General features: G+C 48.0%; 1 protein-coding gene across 1 annotated transcript in view; it reads right to left on the bottom strand.

The window, feature by feature from the left end:
• Window positions 1-416: 416 nt before the first annotated feature.
• Window positions 417-20206, bottom strand: part of Colq (collagen like tail subunit of asymmetric acetylcholinesterase) — a 54435-nt gene continuing 34645 nt past the window's right edge. The window contains exons 11-17 of the mRNA XM_021182123.2: window positions 18053-18133; window positions 13617-13722; window positions 7286-7425; window positions 6562-6681; window positions 6072-6192; window positions 3251-3353; window positions 417-1767 (exon numbers count right to left, since the gene is read on the bottom strand). Coding sequence (XP_021037782.1) covers window positions 1698-1767; window positions 3251-3353; window positions 6072-6192; window positions 6562-6681; window positions 7286-7425; window positions 13617-13722; window positions 18053-18133 — 741 coding nt within the window. The 3' untranslated portion in view covers window positions 417-1697. The remainder of the gene's footprint in view (window positions 1768-3250; window positions 3354-6071; window positions 6193-6561; window positions 6682-7285; window positions 7426-13616; window positions 13723-18052; window positions 18134-20206) is intronic.

Raw genomic sequence — 20206 nt, forward strand, 5'->3', positions numbered from 1 at the left:
TAAAGGTGTGTGCCACCACGCCCGGCTTTTCAGGGGACATTTACCTGGCACATGTGTACTCTGTGGCTGTCTGTGAAGAGGGTCAGGCCACCCAAAACCTCAAGTGCTGCTCCCCAAGGTGTGGGACTCAGGACAGAAGGCCTCTGAGTTAGATCTACAGGTGGCACTAAGTCTCCACCCATCTCAAACAGGCCCTCAAGCAGTGTTAGAGCCAGGACTGTGCTGGCAAGCCTCAGTACCCTAGTGGACATCAGTTTCCTCCTGTACCCTCAAGGAAGCTGGGTGCTCTGTGAATCCAGACATCTGAATCTGAGAAGTAGAACTGAACCCAGTCTTTCCACTCCATCCAGGATTAGTCAGCACCCAAGGGAGAGTGGGCCACAGCCAAGAATCACCTTTATTCCTTGTTTGCCCACCCAGAAGCCCTGGAAGAGGAAGCAGGATAGATGTCTGCCTGTGAAGACAGCCTCAGGCTGATTTCTCTCACGAACTACAGTTCACAGCTCTGACTTGCTGCGTGAGAAGGTGCCGCCTGCTGAGTTCCCAAGACTTAGGCTCAGGGAAGAGCTTCTAACAGCCCAGAGGCAGCCTATGTAGTGGCAAAGGCAGGTGTGCATATTGGGGAGGGGGACCAAAAGCAATGTTTTCCCCAAATAGAGTCAAACCCCATTCAGGAAATATGAGAAAGGCGGTTCTCAGATATGCAGGCTTTAGGATAAAGAATCCCAGGAAAAAGGAAGAGGTTGGGCACACAGTGAGGGAACAGGGGGTGTGCAAGTTGTGCATGGAAGAGGGTCACAAGGTCCTTCCCTCAGCCAACAAGGAATTGTCCGTGGAGCCCCAAACCAGAGAAACCAGCGTGAGGAAACACCAGCACGTGCCCTGGGGAAGGCGTGTGGGGTGAGTCTCCCACACAGGACACAGTTGTGGAGGGCACTGTCAAGACAGAGGTCAAGATGCAGAGAGAACCACAAGGTCAAGATAGTGCCCTCAGAGAACTTCAAGAGGAGGAAGGTTTCTGTTCTGGTAGGGGTCACACACAAGTGACTCAGCCGAGTCTTCACCCTCTTCTTGGGACTAAGCTTGGATCTAGTGGCTTTCTCAGTCCCTCTGACTGATCAACATGAAATTGACCCAGGCTCTGGCCGGTTGAAGGGTCCCTCAGCAGGTCTGAAGCCGGGAGCTGCACCAAGAGAATATGCTCACCTCCTGCTTTGTGGTTCTCAAATCTTGAGAGACCCAACAGCCTTGGATCAGATCAGCTGTGCTTGGAGGTGCAGAAGCCTGTGCAGGAGCACCCCTAAACCTGGATGTGACCAGAACAAGCCACACCAGGCCTGTAGATACCTGTAATGCTTAACAGTGCTAAGCCAAATCCACGGTCTGAGCCAGCGTCTTTCCAGAAGAAACAAGGCATTACAGCCAGCTGTTTAGCCAGATTCGGGGAGGGGGAACAGTTTCCAGGGTGGGCATATAGAAGGTTTCTGGTTCTTTTAATTAAGACAGGATTCAGTGGTCCAAAACTCTTCCAGTCATACTGAGTCAAAAGCATGTCGTAGCAGCAAGAATATATCCTTGTTTTGTCACGTGAAGGTTAACAGGCACTGTCCCGGGAGAGGGCAAGGCCAGCTTGATGTGAAGGGTAGAGAAACAGCCACCTGTTCCATGGGCGGCAGCCCACCTGTTCCTGTAGCCTCTCACGTGAAGTAGCGGCAGGGTGTGGAGTCGATGGAGCAGTACTGGGTGCACCGAAGGTCTCCGTATGATCTGCAGGAGGCAAAGATACTGCTCAGGGCAGGGGCAGCAGACAGCACAGTGGGCAGGGAAAAGTACAATCTAAAGAATGATCCAACTGCATTGGACTACTACAACCCTCACAAGGGCCAACGTCAAGGAAGTCTTTGCTATTTGGGGTGTGGGTCTCTGGAGTTTCCACTTTAAACTCTAGCAGAGGGACTAAGGTGGGAGGAATGATTAGCCCTGATGTTAACACATCCTCTAGGAGACACCCACCCCCTTCTCAAGGTCCATGGGTGTCCCATGCTGTTTATGATATCGCTCTCTACTAATTAATGCAAATGTCTTCTTGTGCCCATGGACAGCATCGGCTTGGTACAAGCTCACAAACTCTTGAAATTTGTCTAGTGTGACTGAAGAACTGAATTTAAAAATTCTAATGATTTTTAAAACTGAATAGCTACATGGAATAGAGGCCGCCAAGTCAGACAGTGTAGTCTACACATCTGCAAATCCAAATGATAACCCTTAAACAGTGTCTTACCCACACACTTTCACAACAGTCTCTGGTGTTTTCTAGAGATCAAAGTAACAGCTCTGGTGAGATAGTGAAAGAGCCCCAGGTTCTATTCAGCAGTTAGCTCCCTGTCAGAGGACACTGCAGGACTCTATGGAGCTATTAAACAGCCCAGTCTGGGTAGATCGGGTAGGTGGCTGGGAGGAGACTTCCTTAGTTCAGGCAGCATTACCGGATAGAGGTAACTGGGAAAGGTGATGTCTACTTCCTGGCCTGCTGAAGGCCTGCCAGAGCTGTTAAGGCTGAGTATGTAGCACTCATGAGAGACTAAGAGAGGTAGAAATTCAGCTGCTGCAGGATATTTGATCACACCGTGAAGCCCCGAAATCGAGTTGTTTACTGGAAAAACCTGTTTCTAGTTGTAGTGTGGCTCAGCCCTTAGCACACACCTTTAATCCCTTTGGCTAGAATACAGACACGCCCTTAGTACACACTTTTAATCCCAAACAATGGGAGTAAAGTTAGTTTGTAGAAGGAAGCACCCATGCTTGGAAATGATGTCTAATTGAGTGGCAGGAAGATTTGACAGAATGAGTCAGAGGTAGGATGTCCCCAACTCTCAAGAGAAGAAAAGGAAAAAATTATGTGTATGTGTCTATTTGTCTAATTCTGGTTTGATCTTATCTAGATTTGTGGAAGTGGGTAGTGTGCTCTGGGAATACAGCTGGGTAGACAGAGGCTGTGAAATGCCCTTATGCTGCCTGCTGTCATCTCGCCTTGTCCCCCCAGGCCACAACCCAGTCAACACTGTGGCCAGGCTGGAGGCTGCTGCTCTGCCCTGGCCCAGCATGCCACGGATGGCCTCTGGGGCATTGTGGTAACTAGGGGAGACTGAACTCTACCCCACCTCAGTGTTTACAAAGACCAGGAACACAAAGGATCCTTGAAGGGAAGCAGGGAGGGGAGATGCTGTAAGAGTGCAGGAGGCCTCCCTACCCAGGGAGATAGGTCTCGCATGTCAGGTAGCCAAAGTCAGAGCCGTCACAGTCCTCCACACCCTGGTGCCGGTAACCATCTCCACAATAGGCCCGATGACAGTCTAGAGGGACAGAAAGTATTGTTCTGAGAAGGGGCAGGATAGGACAGGCTAGTTTACATAGTGAGGACAGGGTGGCCCAGAGAAATCCCAAGAGCACTGCACCCACTTCAGAACCAACTTCCATAAGGCCTCAGACTCACCCGAGACTAAGAGTCACACTAACATACCCTGAAGTAAGAACACTGAGATGAAGGTTCTATATAACCAGCCTACTGGGGACAAGAACCTTCATGTCATCTGTAAAACTAAGATGGTGGCACTGCCTCCCCTTCACAGAACCACTGTGGAGCATTGGTACAGTAAGGCATAGGAGACTGGAACAGCAGAACCCAGTAAGAGAGTGTGGTGAAGCCTCTGTCAGCACAGAGCTCTGGGGAGGCAAGCTACCACTAGGCTCAGCCTGGGCTCCTGAGGGACCATGGAGCCTCCACAAAGACTTTTGTTTTCCTACAAGGAAAATCCACCCACCCACCCATCCATCCATCCACCCACCAATCCACCTACCCACCCATCCATCCATTCATCCATCTACCCATTCATCCATCCATCCACCCACCCACCCATCTATCCATTCATTCATCCATCCATCCACCTACCACCCACCCATCTACCCATCCATCCATCTACCCACTTACCCATCTATCTATCTATCCATCCATCCATCCATCCATCTACTCACCCACCCATCTACCCATCCATCCATCCACCCACCCACCCATCCATCCATCCACCCACCAATCCACCTACCCACCCATTCATCCATCCATCCATCCATCCATCTACCCATTCATCCATCCATCCACCCACCCACCCATCTATCCATTCATTCATCCATCCATCCATCTACTCACCCACCCATCTACCCATCCATCCATCTATCCACCTACCCACCCATCAATCCACCCACCAATCCACCTACCCACCCATTCATCCATCCATCCATCCATCCATCTACCCATTCATCCATCCATCCACCCACCCACCCATCTATCCATTCATTCATCCATCTATCCACCTACCACCCACCTATCTACCCATCCATCCATCCACCCACTCAGCCATCTATCTATCCATCCATCCATCCATCCATCTACTCACCCACCCATCTATGCATCCATCCATCCATCCACCCACCCACCCATCCATCCATCCATCCACCCACCCACCCACCCATCCATCCATCCATCCACCCACCAATCCGCCTGCCCATCCATCCACCCACCCACCCATTCAACCATCCATCCATCCATCTATCCATCCACCCCCATCTATCCATCCATCCATCCATCCACCCACCCACCCATCCATCCATCCACCCACTCACCAATCCACCTGCCCATCCATCCATCCACCCATTCATCCATCCATCTATCCACCCATCCACCCACCCATCTATCTATCCATTCATCCATCCATCTATCCACCCACCCACCCATCCATCCACCCACCTACCCATCCACCTATCTAGCTATTTACCCACCCATTCATTCATCCATCCATCCACCCATCCACCCACCCACCCACCCACCCATTCATCCATCTACCCATCCACCCATCTATCCATCTGCCTACCCACATACCTACTATACAGGGTCTAGTTATGTAGTCCATACTGGCCTTTGATTTTTGGTGATCTTCCTGCCTCAGCTTTCCAAAAGCTGGGATTATAGGTATATGCTACAATGCCTGACCCATCCTCATTTTTAAAGGGCAAGGAGACCCCACTACTTTCTTTTGATTATGATAATGCCTGTGGAAGGGACCCTTAGGAAAGTCAGCACCCCATAGATGGCCATCCAAAAGTTGTCAAGAGGTCTGATGCAGCTACACTGAGAGAGAGTAACAATCTCCCCCTGCCTTTCAATCCTACTCTAGTTGGATCTTCCTCTCAGTGTCTGCCATCTGTCCCCTGAGCTCCTAGAAAGCAAGGACAGCAATGGTGTCCACACACTTCCAGTTCCGACCTCAGCAAACGGAGTCATGGATGGACATACTGACCCCAAGCAGCCTCCTCTTTATACATCAGCTGGAGGGATCTCTGAAGACATGAACCATTGTTATATAAAACCTCTCTTACGGTCAAGAGAGACATGAGCTGGGATCCAGCTGTTGAACTCTGTCCTGATTCTGAAAACTACTTCCATCTCACCTCCTGCCCTTATGTAAAAAACACACAACAACACAACACAACACAGCAAAACCCCCGATCATTGCAAATCCTCCAGAGCCAGGTCTTAGCACTGTCCAAGAGTCTGGAGGCAGTGTTAGCCGACCCACTGCTCCGCTGACAGCTGACAGGGCTTGCACCTAGTGTTCATTAGAAAAGGAGTTCTGATTCAGCCTTGGCTTCTCCTGGCTTTCTCCCTAGTGTACAAAGTGGGGGCTATTACTTCCTCCTCCTGAGCTTGCATTATGGGTTTGCCAAGAAGTCAGGTTTGGACGAAAGAGGGTCAAGGGCAAGGGAGGCCACTCTGGAGACATGACCCTGAACACCTCTCCTATTGACATGCTTGGATGGGGTAAGAATTAACAGGTGGCCAGGGACTCCAGCCTCTGCCCCCAGGTATATTGTCCCTTGCCTTTGCCTAAAACCATCACAGCTAGTAGCCAGAGCTTATGGGCTTATTCCCCTTCCCTCCCCCTCCCCCTCTCGCTCTCCTTCCTCCTCTTCCTCCCCTGCCTCCTCTGGCTAGGCCTCCCAGGCTGGGCCCCACTCACCGATGCAGCCATCACTCACATCGGGATTACCATCATCACACTCTTCCCCAGGCTGCAGGACTCCATCCCCGCAGGTGCCAGGCTGCTTCACCGTGTAACCCACAGGGTAGAAAGGGGTGAGCTGGCCAAAGGAACACAAAAACATTAAGGATGGTGGCATACCTAGGCAGCCACAAGGTAGGAGAGTCTCTGGTCCTGGAGCAGATGCCCTGGGTCTAGGAGGTGTCTCTCATCTTCCTCCGGGGAGGGGGATGAGAGAGATCATCTTTCCCAAAGGGATCCTGGCTCAGGGTGAGCTTCTGTTTGGGCATGGGACTGTGGAGGGCTGCACAGAAGATGAAGGAGGGAGGATGTTCGGCCCTCTCCTACAGACACACAGCAAAAGCTCCGTCCTGCTTCGATTGTCTAGCTTTCCTCCCTTCTAGTGGGAGCATCTCTCTCCTGGCTAAGGGCAGGGGGATCACAGCCTAAGTGTCCAGCCCCAGAGTACCTGGATGGGGAGCCAGCCAAGGCTATCTTTGAAGTACAAAGATCGCTGGTCTCTTCGAAAGGCAATGGCATTCTGAGTGTTCAGCTTCTCAAGCTCCTCCTGGTTGTTGACCACAAAAATCTGCCAGAGAACATAGTGGTCAGGGTCCAGAGATGCTTCCCTGCAGAACAGGGAAAGCCAGAGAAACCGACTCTCTGCCTGCTTCTCAGGGAGGAATGTTGAGCCAGTCCTGAATGTCTGAGTTGAAACCACAGCTATCCGCCTTGATTTAACATATTTAAAATGTTTTTAAAATCAGGCTACCAAGGCTTAGAAGATGATGCGACAGACATAGGTAAGCAATTTGTCTGGAGATGACTCTTCGACAGTGATGGATCACACAGTGATGATCGTTGCATCCGGCACTGTGTGTTGAACTCAGAGCACACGAGCAAGCACTCAACCACTGAGCTCCATCCTCAGGCCAAGCACAATATAATCTCAACCACATCAAAGTTAGGCTTGAAAGTAAAGCGTGTGGAAAATGTCCCTTAATGACCTCACATTCAAAGTGACAGTTTGCCTGTTTTCCTTTGATTTTGTCCCCATTTTGCACTTTCCCATAGTGAGTGGGTAGCCATTGCAACAAAGCAAAGGGAATTTTCCCAAAGTACATCATGAAGGTCCAGGATCAGGTTGAGAGCATCCAAGACACCCACCCAGACCACGCCCCGAAGAGTCTTACCGCAGGAACTCGAGGGGAGCCACGCCCATACATGGAGTCCCCGTAGGAGGGGTTATTCACATTCACGGGGGGTCCGCAAAGGCATCTTCCTGGAGGCCCTGGAAATCCTCTTTCCCCTTTGAGTCCCATTACAAGTTGTCCTAGGAAGCAACAGACTGTTGTGTAACTAGAGCCAAGCAGGTCAGGTGATACGAGCAACCTGTGTAAGGAAGAGAAGTTGAGAGCTGGAGGCAGGACAGGCAGAGGGAGAGGCTCCCAACCAAGATGTGGCAGTATAAGGGAGAACCAATCAGTGAGGAATGGGGCCTCATCCTCAACCTACTATCGGATCCCATAGAACCCTTAGTTTGACCACTAAGAAACAACCTGTAAGAAAGATGAGGGGTTTGCAGGTCCTCCAGCCCAGAGAGCAGCACCTGGAGGCTGAACCAAGCTAATAGCTCATCTGTTGATTTGCTCTAGATTTCCTTGTTGGAGGACATGCCTTATTTGTGGCCATTATTGAAAAGGTCATCTTGTAGATGGATATGCAGTGGATGGAAAACTTTTATTGTTTTTTTTTTTTTTAATGATTGCTATTTATTTGGGGGAGGAGGGAAGTTATACACACCAGGGCAAATGGATGGAGGTCAGAGGACGAGCCTTGGGAGTTAGGTCTCTCCTCCCACCATACAGGACCTGTAGATGGAACTCAGGCCATCAGGTGTAGCGACAAGTGCCTTTGCCCATGGAGCCATCTTGCCAGTTCAACTGACACTGTCTTTTAAGTATCTTACATATTTACAGAGGAATGTCTGAGTGTGCGTTTCTTTTATTTCTCCTGGAAGAAAATAGAACATTTTCTCCCCCAACCCCGTCTCCATCTGGGTGCTAAGAAAAGTCAAGATACATCCTGGAAGAGTGTGGTTAGGAAATTCACTATGAGCCGGGTGTGGTGGCGCACGCCTTTAATCCCAGCACTCGGGAGGCAGAGGCAGGCGGATTTCTGAGTTCGAGGCCAGCCTGGTCTACAAAGTGAGTTCCAGGACAGCCAGAGCTATACAGAGAAACCCTGTCTCGAAAAACCAAAAAAAAAAAAAAAAAAAAAAAAAGGAAATTCACTATGTAGCAAGGTCCCTGTCTATAGTTCTCACGTTAACTCTGCCCCCGCCCCACCTCCTGCCCTGTGACAGGGATTCTCTGTGTAGCTCTGACTGTCCGGGAACTCACTTTGTACACCAGGCTGGCCTCGAACTCAGAGATCTGCTTCCTGAGTGCTGGGATTAAAGACGTGTGCCACCACCTGGCTTCACTTTGACCTATAACCGTCATTTATTTTTTTGATATGAAGTCTGACTAAATTGCCTAGCCTGGTCTTGAACTCTTGGATTTAAGCAATCCTCCTGCCTCAGTCTCCAAAGTAGCTGGAACTTCAGGCATGCACCTCTCTACCCAGTTTTGCCTTGACTTTTTTTTTTTTTTTAAATACAGTATTCTCCTGAAACAGTCTCACTTGGTAGCACAGGCTGGCCACGAACTTGCTATATAGCCCAAGCTGGTCTCCAACTGGTGGCAATTCTGTCTGTCACCCAGGTACTGGAATCACAGGCCTAAGACATCATATCCAGACTCTTTGCCTTCTAGGTACTTCCCCTCTGCTTACAAGCCTACACATTCTGAGATTATTCTATTAAGGTCTCTCTTCCCACAGGAAGTTTGACAAGGGCAGGCCATGGCTTGACACATGTTGGAAACAGAGTATCTGGTGATTGAGTAACAACTAGTTAGAGAGCAAAGGAAGGTCTTTATGGAAGTCACTTCTGTTTGACAGAAAGATGCTGAAACTAGAGTCATTTGACAGAACAAAGAGAGAGAGAGAGACAGAGAGAGAGATACAGAGAGAGACAGAGAGAGAGAGACAGAGAGAGAGAGAGACAGAGAGAGAGAGAAGGGGCTGGATAGATAGAGCAATTGCCTGCCCCTCCTTCAGGAACACCGGGAACAGTAGGGACCATTGGGGACCACTGGAAACCAGCCTACCCTGGGTCGAAGGCAGTTCAGCTGGGGCAGCCAGGAACTGGGAACTGAGTCTGTAGATCCTAGAAGGGTGGCAAATAAAGTGAACCCAGAGTGTGATGTCTGGTCAGGGCCATAAGGAAGATGCCACATAGTAGAAGGACCCAATGAAGACCCACCCCACCTGCCTTAAGCCTCCCTTAGCTGGCTCACAGGCTGGTCCAACAGCAAGCCAAGCTTCAGTTCTAACAAAATAGGAAAAGAATTCTGTGGGAAAGCATAGTCTTGGGTTTTGATATTTTCAGAGACTCCAAAGAGACAAGGAGGAACTTGAGAGAGGCACTGGAGCAGTCTTCTGGAATGTTCTATGACCTCAGAGCTCCACCAGAACCATAGCTCCGGAAAGAGTCAGGGCTTTTCAGATATTCAGCTAATTAGTGGTGTGGCTGATATTTGAATAACTCTGCCCCGTTCAGATGACAGGCCCAAGAACACGGGTGCTCCCAGGTGCCATGTTGATTCATTCATATCCTGTCTGAATACAGGAAAGAAGTGTTCAAAGTTATAATCGTATTACTGCAAATTACATCTTAGATTTTGCCTGTATTCTTTCCTCACTCCCATTCCCCCTTCCCCTGTAACCTGAGTAATTAAAACGTTCCTGCCCTCTCCAACACCAGCTGGTTCCATGGTGCTGAGACAGACCTGAGGTGGCCTCCCGACAGGATGTGGCAGGGAGCCTGCTGCCCCCACCGCAGTCCCCACTGCTTCCGCTTCCTCCCAGGTGTCAGAGGACATCCAGCATCCTGCCAGCTTCCTGCCATGATGCTCTGAATGGCACAGCCTGAATTTCTTCCCCCAGGGTAGCTGTCTTTACTACTTTGTGGGTTCTTCTTTCTTACATCCTTCGCCACCCCCTTTCTTCCACCCTTTTAACCCCTAATCCTAGATAAAAGAGGAAAAAGGACAGAGAGGAAAGGAGAGAGATCCTTGAATAAAGTTAGGGGTTGGAAAGAGGGCGACATTATTGTTAGACTACTTCCTGCTGATATGAGGCATCGAGTTCCCTGGAGCAAGTTTGATTTTGGCTGTTTGGATATCTAATTTCTTCTTCTTTACACAGACTACTTAATAAACTGCAACCTAGCGGAGCTCTAACACATATATGTCCTTTGAAAAATTCCCAGAATTCCAAACACCATGAAATCACAGAAACTAGCTGCAGCTGGCAAAACCATGCCCCTGCTAGAGCACAAGACAAATCATAGTCAGCTGCTGTGGACAGTCTGAAGCAGCCCCATACCCCACACCTGGGGTTAAAATGAAAACATGTTCCCATAGTTCTGTGTTTTTTCAAAGAGACCAAAACTCCTAAAATCTTACTACATTCCAGCCTTACGGCCATGCCCTGTTGTCCAAGGACCTCGCTCTCTCTCTCTCTCCCAGGAGCTGCCTGTGGGAAGCAGGTGAAGAGGAGAGCATGAGAAGACAGAGGAACCAGAACGAAACCCAAAGGGCCATGTGGGGCTTCAGGAACCTCAGATGGAATCTGGACCTCCAGCAAGCTCCGTGGCCTTGAGGAAGTCCAAGGTTCTTAGACATAAAAGGAAGGATTGGGATAGAGCATCGGACAGAACACACTCTAACTTGTGTTCTCATAAAAGAGGAGGCTTTGAGGAAAGGGCAGAGGGCACAGTTTCTTCTGGAGTTGCTTTGTGGCTTTTTGTTTGATCCCCCCACCCCCGCCCGTCTTGGAACTTCCCATACTCTTAAAGGGATACTGGGGTACATCACAATACCTGCAAGTTTGGGGCTTTATCAGGTTAAAATGTGGGGAGTCACTCCAGAGGCCTTCTCAAGCTCTGTAATTATTATCCAAGTTAGGCACGGGGATGTCTCTTCTAAACCCCTACTCACACTCCCTGTCCCCTGATTTTCACAAAGAGCAGGGAGACTGACCCACTCTGCCTCTTTGTCCTCTTCACCCCTTCTTCTAGGTAGCTCCTCAGAAAGGAAATCATTTGAGAGGAAGGATTAGGGAGGGGACATCAGTCTGAAGAGATGGCCAACAGCCCTGCTCGACTGCAGGTGTAACTCAGGAGGGACAGAGTGAGTCTCTGTAGGGACCAGTCCCTGAGTGGTTGCAGCCACCAGATGCCATAGGCAATGTGATACTGACTCAGCTTTCAGGGTGGCTGGCATCCCGCGGGAAGGTGAAGCACATCTGCTGTGAGTCAGCAGGGGTAACTTAGCATTAGAGAGTTTGTATATGAAGCCCTGGCCTGTGCTCAACACCTAGTCTCTCTCTCACACACACACACATACACACACACACACACACACACACACACACTCTAATGGAATAAAAAGGAAAGGGAGAAAGAAGGAAGGAAAGAGGGAGAGAGGGAGAGAGAAAAGGAAGTCACCAATGGTGAGAGCTGTACGAGAAAGAACAGTGCATCCTGTTGGGAGAGGATTCAGTGGTAGAGAGGGAAATGGGCATACCGCCCCCCGCCCCTGATCCGGGAGAGAAGGGACTAGGGACGCAGGGAAGGAAAACAAAGCTGCTGGCTGCTAAATCTCTGGGTTACCGTCCTCAACTGACTGTACAAACATGGCTTTCTGAGAACCTGCTCTCAGTCCCCAGGCCCAGGAAGGAACCCGATGGGGCCATGTTTGCAAATACACAATAGCACAGACGGGATCAGTAAGGTCTTAGTTTGCCGTCCACCTTCATATGCATATGCCCGTCTCCAGAATCCTCAGGGTTTTAGCCCTAATCACTCCAAGGCCCAATAAAGTTCTTTCCACAGGCAAAACCAGGCTTCCATCATGCTGTCAGTCCCTGATTGTTATCTCGTGGCTCCAAGGATTCCCCGTCTTGAGATGCTGTGATGCCCAAGCACAGCTTGAGACAATGGTCCCCAGGTATCCATGGACACCTAACTAAATACGAGGTGGGGAAGAGTAGGCCAAAGCAGAAGGACCCTTCGCCAGTGTGCTCCTGCTACAGCTCACCAGGATCGTCATCTAACCGCTTTTGGTTTTGTTTGTTTCATGGGGTTTTTCAGTATAACAGCCCTGGCTGTCTTGGAACTTGTGCTGTAGACCAGACTGGCCTTGAACTCACAGAGCTCTTTCTGCCTCTGCCTTCCAAGTGCTGGGTTTAAGGATATGCACCAACACTACCTGGCTCTTCACCTAACCTGTATGTGGCAATTAGAAAGGCAGGAAAGAAAAAAACTCGAGAGTTTTGAGTGAGACTTCATGGTGTCTTGACAAGATAGAGTCTCAGAGTTAACTTTCCTTTGGTTTAAGGGATCTAACAGAGCAGGACATTCAGTGACAACCTCACTGTGTGGTTGTAGAAGAGCCACAACCACAGTAGAAGAAAGGCATTGTGGAATTTTAAAATATTTATTAAGAGAAAAAAGTGTAATTACAGTTGTGATTCCTTTTGTATCGCTGAAGATTGACCTAGTAATGTCATCTTTATACAGGTGAGGTGCTTTAAAAGGCCTTACATTGAGCCAACAAGGGAATAAAATAAAGGACTTAACTAATCAAATTAAATGGATAAAACAAGGTAGAAACATACATATTTCATCTTCAGTGATTGACTCTTAATTTCTTTTTAACAATTCCTTCCAATATACCCTATATACCCCAAAGCAAATAAACAATCTTTTACCACACTGTAAGACAGAAAAATCTGTAATGTTTTCTGGGTTTAAGATAATGTTCGGAGGGGCTGGTGAGATGGCTCAGCGGGTAAAAGCACTGACTGCTCTTCTGAATGGTCCTGAGTTCAAATCCCAGCAACCACCAGTAATGAGATCTGACGCCCCCTTCTGGTACATCTGAAGTCAGCTACAGTGTACTTATGTATAATAATAAATAAATCTTTGGGCCTGAGCGAGCGGGGCCAATTGGAACGAGCAGAGGTCCTAAAAATTCAATTCCTAACAACCACATGAAGGCTCATAACCATCTATATAGTTACAGTGTACTCACATACATAAAATAAATATATGGTTTTTTTTTAAAGTGAAAAAGACTGTAGTTGATGAAATAGGTACCCTTTTCACTGAAAATATAAATGATATCACGAATGTAATCTACCCTCTCTTTACTCTCTGTGTGTTCTCCAGAATGTTAAAACAAAGTTCAGTTAGCCAAATCATAGACAAATTAGGAACATATATGCAAAGGAGACTCTGGCGGTTTCTAGCAAGAAACACAATGTAGAACTCTGTTGGCATCTCCTTGTGGCCTTCCTGGGAGACAGAGTTGGGAGTGCTACTGTGTAGATCAAGTGAAGCTGCATAAGTCTTACCTGCAGATGGCGGGCCTGGGGGCCCTGGAGGACCTTGACGGCCAGGTTGACCAGAAGGCCCAGGCTTGCCTGGTGGGCCCATAATTCCACTGTCTCCCTTCTGACCCTAACAGAGAGAAAGATGGAACCCATTGTGATATCATGGCATAACAAAGTTCTTCCTCCACATTGCCTCTAAGTCAGAGACCACCTTGCTTAGAAAAGCAAAAGCTTTCATGGTGGTCTCCAGCACCCTGCTCCCGAGACAAACAGAGCAAGCAACATTTGCACGTTTGATGACCTCACTAAGTTCATTATCTGCATGAATTAGGGAGTGGAGTTTCAGACCAGGATCTGCGCAATGCCTAATGTTCAGGTGGCCAAGTTGGACCTATCATTCAAGCGTTTACCCACATGTTAGGGTTATTTTCACTCTATAAGAAGTGTTGTTTCTACCCACAGACTTCCTTTACTATCTTGGTAGAGACCCCACTCTTTACTGAGTGCAAGAAGCTGGTCATGGCCTGAGTCAGAGGGTTTGTTGGTGGTGGTGATTTTTTTTTTGGTCAAAAACACCATGATTCTTAACCCAAAATCCTCTCTCTTCACACTCTAAGCTCTTCCTTATGCCCCTCTACCTTTAGTTTTAAGTTCTGTTGTCTCAGCTGCAAGATCTCCCCAGGCAACACTGATGTCTCCCACCAAGTTCTCTCAAAGCTTTCTTCTTCAAGCTGAGTGGTGAGGCGCATGCCTGTCATCACCACACTCAACGGGCTGAGGGCAGAGGGATGGCTACTAGTTTAAAAGTAGCCTGAGATGTACAATGAGTTCTAGTTATAAGCCACCCAGAGCTACAGTGTGAAACTCAGTCTCAGAATATACACGCACACACACAGACAAGCATACACACAGGCATGAGCATACCCATGCACACATGCATGCACACATGGATATGCACAGGCATACACACACACACACACACACACACACACACACAGAGAGAGACAAGCATACACACAGGCATGAGCATACCCATGCACACATGCATGCATGCATGCACACATGGACATGCACAGGCACACACACACACACACACACACCATGGTTCTTCTAGCATTTATTTCAGATCACTGGTCATAAGTTATTGTGTGATCACTTCATCTGTCTCCCCAGGAGACATAAATTCCATGTAGGCTAGAATCTACCAAGTTCATCTTCTCTCCCCAGACCAAAGGAAGGGGGAGAATGAAGTTGGCAGTGAATGCAGAGGGATTTTTGATAATCTGTCAGCCAAGATATTCTCCCTTGACTGTGAGGCCCTGGGTAACTCATGGTATTGCTTTGTGCCTTGGATTTATCTTCTCTAAAGTGGAGCCAGGAAATAGGCACCCACCTAGGTTCTATGAGGTTGACAAAGATGGCAGAAGTAAAGATATGACTTGTGAAGAATGAAGGGTGATGGGGAAACCCTAGTGGCTAGCCAGGCTTCATCTTCTCTCATGGGGGAAGGGGTTCTGATTTCCTAGAGCCCTTTGGAGATCCTAGTATGGAAGCATAACTACCTCTGTACTCCTGGCCAAACAACAGCCCTCTATTGGAGAAGTCATCTTCCTTATCCAATCGTGCAGCTTTGGAAGAACCACATGGACCAGTGAGTTCCCTCCTCAACAGCCAGACCAGTTAAACCAACCATCACGATCAACTGGATGACAGATGTCCCAGCCAAATGTCCCTCACACCCAAGATGTCCTGATTTCTTAAAGAGAGTCACACCTGTAGCTATTCTGTTTCCAATCTCCACACTGATTCAGTGAGATGCTGTCCTGCCAACGTGGCCTCCTAAAGACTTTCCTATCTCGTCCCAGGGGACCCATGAGGTTGGTTTGTTTCCAATCCCACCCTCGTGGAGGAGGCTGTTAATCCGCAGGCCAGGGTGAAGTATGCCGAATGGTAACCAAGATGGGTCCCAGAATGGCAAAGGAAGTCACAGCAGCTTAATATAGCCAGTCAGGCTTGTTTTTCTAACAGCTAGGCCAGCTGGCTCTGAGCTCAGGAAGTGCACAGCTTGAAGGAACTGGAAACACTCCTTGACTCTGTCACCCGCGGCCAGCAGAGGAATCTTCTGCTTCATTGGTCACTGTGTGGAAAGTGCCATGTGTTTATGGGAGGTTTCCCTGGGCCGAGGAGGTTTCTCTTGAGGAAGAGGTTCTGTATCCTTAACAGGTTTTTTTTTTTTTTTTCCTTTTTGTGATGCTGGAACTCAGGGTAAAAACTCTACCACTGACCTAAATCCCCACCCCATGATGGTTTTTTCAAGTCAACAGCAGCTTTCGTGGGGACAAGTCTGGTGTGAACTGAAGTCTGGGAATCCTCACTTTGGCTTGGGGAAACAGCCAACAGAGTGGAAAAAGCATGTCCTCTCTACGGTCGTGGCGGGCCTCCACACAACCTATTGCTTTCTTGTCTATTAGAATATGATGCAGGTATTTTTAGAAGATGTTTAAAAATTCATTAATTTCCACAATAACAATAAGCTGTACACATTGTGATTTTAAGTTGTAAGGAAAAAATAACTACATATTGGACATAAAAGAAAAGAGATAATTCTGAACTACATGCAACCCCAGCATGTTTGAGGACAGAGTTTGAAGCCAGCCTGGGCTACATGAGACTCTGTCTCAAAGCAACAAGAACATAATAAATGGATAAACAAATCTTAAAATGAAAGAAGAAAGAATTATGGAAGGCTATAATACCCAGATCAGGTCATAACCAACAACAGGATGGAGATAAAAAGCCAATGATCTGGGTAGAGTTGAAATATTCTCATTACAAAGAAATTGTAAAAATCGGAAGTGAGGATTTAAACTACTTCCCATAAAATACGGTAACAATTAAAAATAAGAAATGTTTTATATAGGTGCTCAAAATAGCATTTTTCTTCTAACATACCCAGAATCATTAAATTAGTGTAAATATCAGAAGTGTAAATATCAATTTTCAGCAACTAAGATTATTTACATAAGCTGGCTTGTATCTGAGTGTGCAAGCAGAGGCCAAAGGTTCCACACCTTATTTTAAGGCAGGGTCTCTCACTGAACCCACAGCTTGTGGGATTGGCCAGAGTGGTTGGGGCTCTGCCTCCCTGGTGCTTGGCTTACAGGAGCGAGCTGCCACGCTGGCCCTCTCACATGAACGCTGGGACCAAGCTCAGCTCTCGTGCTTACATGGAAAGGACTTTACCCAACTCATTGCCCCGGCCCCTAAATAAAGCTGGATTTCAATATTTGGGAAAAAAAAAAAGAAGAAGAAGGCAGCTGGGCAGTGGTAATATGTGTATTTGGGAGTCAGAGGCAGGCAGATTGCTGAGGGCAAGACCAGCCTGGTCTATAGAGTATGTTCCAGGATAGCCAGGGGTACAAAGATAAACCCTGTCTCAAAATTTAAAACAAAACAACGACGACAAAAAAGAAATAGGCAGCTGAGTTATGATAATAATAAGAAGAAAAATAATGCAGGGTTAGTGAAGTCCAAGGCCGTCCTATGTTACACAGTGAGACCCTGTCGTAAAACAAACAAACCAAAGAACCTCCCGCACTGCCACCAATCAAAAAAAGGTGACAGAGCTCATCTCTCAGATGCATCTGGCCATGAGTCAAGGGGCTAGTTTTCCTGCGGGCACTTAGCACAGTCCTCAAGCCAGCCCTGGAATTCCATTTCCCAACTGCATAACCTGGCTTGCCCTGCTGACAAGGGAGCTCAAAGCGAACAACTTCCCTAAACTCCCAACAACACCAGTGAAGAGGATCACTTCTAAATTAGGGGCTTGTGCAGTGAGAACTGTCATCAGGGAAGGGCCTAGGCTGTTCTGGAAAACTCCGTCTATACCCAGCACACTGGGTAGAAGGCAAGTTTCTGCAAAATGGCCTCGGTCTCCTCCCATTCTCAGTTGCTTCAGTTAAGATGTATGCATTCGGGCTGGCGAGATGGCTCAGCGGGTAAGAGCACTGACTGCTCTTCCAAAGGTCCTGAGTTCAAATCCCAGCAACCACATGGTGGCTTGCAACCATCAGTAATGAGATCTGACGCCCTCTTCTGGAATGTCTGAAGACAGTATACTTACATATAATAAATAAATAAATCTTTAAAATATATCTATCTATCTATCTATCTATCTATCTATCTATCTATCTATCTATAAAGATGTATGCATTCCTCTGAACAAAGTGAACTCGGGCCATTCCCACTTCTGACCTTGAGTAGAGCCTGTAACCTTGAACCATGTCGGCTGCAAGAAGCCTGAAGGTCCGTTAGTAGTGAGGCTGCTCTGTCCACCAGCCCTGAGGATGCCTGGATCCAGGGCTGTGGGATGGCTCCAGTTGACTCCTGCATGCTGCTCCACTCATTTCCAAGCCATGGGGTGTGACCTCGGTGGGAGTAAACCCTGAGGCTCTTACCTGCTTGCCTCGTTTTCCTGGTCTTCCTGTGGGGCCTCGGTGTCCTGCCAGCCCAGACTCTCCCTTTGGACCCATTTCACCCTGGGGAGAAGAGAGGTAAGTGAGAGACAGAGTAGACACATCTATGTGGGTCTCTCCTATCACTGGCTGCCAGCGCCTCCTCTTCATACTGTGCCCTCCCCAGGTAGGGCTGTCCCTGGGAGTATGGGAGACTGACGAGCTCATATTAATAGGAAAGAAAGAAGGAAGGCAAGCCGAGTGTGACTTAGTGCTCTAGAGCCATAGGTGCTCTGGTGGTCAAACGGAAGAGACAACCTGGTCCACAGTGGTCAGGGTGACTCCTGCATCTCAGTTGCACGTGAGCCTGTGTCACTCCTGACTGGGGAAAAGACTTTCTTGTCTAATTGGACAATTACATTTTTAGTACAAGCTCACACGTGTGAGTTGGGTGTTTTTGATGTTTGGGAACAGTCTTTTCTGATGTAATGCTGGGTATGCTTCTCATTCTTATTGGGGATTGTATAACTCTCCACTTTTGTAGATAGGGTCTCACTACATAGCTCTGGCTGGCCTGAAATTTGATATGTAGGCCAGGCTAGCCTTCCTAGATATCCACCTGCCTCTGCCCCCCTGCTTACTGGGATTAAAGCGTAGTTGCATTCATCAGTTCTTCACAAATCAGTAAGTTTTATTTTGAGTTTCAGCTCACTTTTCCCTAAAAATCTTTCTGAGCTAGGATCTTCTGTAGCCCAGGCTGGCCTCTATCCATCTACATAGCTGAGGATGACCCTGAAATCCCCTTGCCTCTGTCTCCCAAGTGTAGGAGTTACAGATATGTACCACTCTGTCCAACTCAGATGAAAACCCTTTTTGTGAGAAAAGATGCTTCAAGTATTTGTTCAAATAGTCACCACACAAATATTATTAAAATATGGAAAACAATGTAAATCACATTCCTAATTAAAAATAACTCTTTCATAGTTCAAAGCCAGCTTTTTGCAAAAGATATTTTTCAGACTATCAAAAGGGCTTTGTGGGAAAAGCCGCTCCCTGCTGAGCCTAAAGACCCAGTAGAAGAGAAGCAGAGCCATCAGTTGAACTCTGACATCCGCACTTGCACTTTGGTATGTATAACACTCATACACACACTCTCTCACTCACACACACACACACTCACACACACATACACACACTCCCGTGTTCATGTACACAAACACACACACACACACACTGACACACACTCCTGTGTACATGTACACACACACACACGTACTCCTGTGTGCATGTACACACACACATACACATGCACACACATGCACACACACACATGCACTCCGTGTGCGTGTACCTCTAGGGATTATGGACCCACGGGCACAACACTTCTACTTTAAACAGTTGCCCTGCATCCCAAACTGTGCCCCCAACATAGCCAGTGTAGCAGTTGCTACCAGGGAAGTTTCTGTTTATCAATTGCTAGTGCTCATGAAGGGCCATCCTAGCCACTCAGAGAGAGAAATAGATACCCAGGTTCCTTGACATGTGATGTTCTCTAACACAATGGGGAATTCCAGAGGACACCAGTAGCTGGTGAGGACCAGGGCCAAGCTGACCTGTCAGCTTAGCAACAGGACGAACCTGTCCCTCTCCAACTCACTCAGCAGTTAAGAGCGTTTACTGGCTTTCCAGAGAACCCAAGCTCAGTTCCCAGCACTATATCAGGTGGCTCACATGGCCTGTAACTCCAGGCAGTTGTGAATGATCACAAAATTTCTAACCCTGGGAGGATCTAAGACCTCCCACCTTCACAGGCACACATACATGCACACACACACACACACACACACACTTAAAAATGAAACTTTTTTTGTTTTGTTTTGTTTTTCGAGACAGGGTTTCTCTGTATAGCTCTGGCTGTCCTGGAGCTCACTTTGTAGACCAGGCTGGCCTCGAACTCAGAAATCTGCCTGCCTCTGCCTCCCGAGTGCTGGGATTAAAGGCGTGCGCCACCACGCCCGGCTAAAATGAAACTTTTAAGAAAGCATTTTCCTTAAGTCCACGTTAGGGTCAATGGTTCCACATGGCCATGGAGGAACGATTAACCTGGTTTTCACACACACCCCCTGGGCTGTTTAGAGGGGCCCAGGGAATATCTTG

This window comes from Mus caroli, unplaced genomic scaffold (genome assembly GCF_978045245.1).
Source record: "Mus caroli unplaced genomic scaffold, Mus_caroli_1 scaffold_12, whole genome shotgun sequence".
In the NCBI taxonomy this organism is placed as follows: Eukaryota; Metazoa; Chordata; class Mammalia; order Rodentia; family Muridae; genus Mus; species Mus caroli.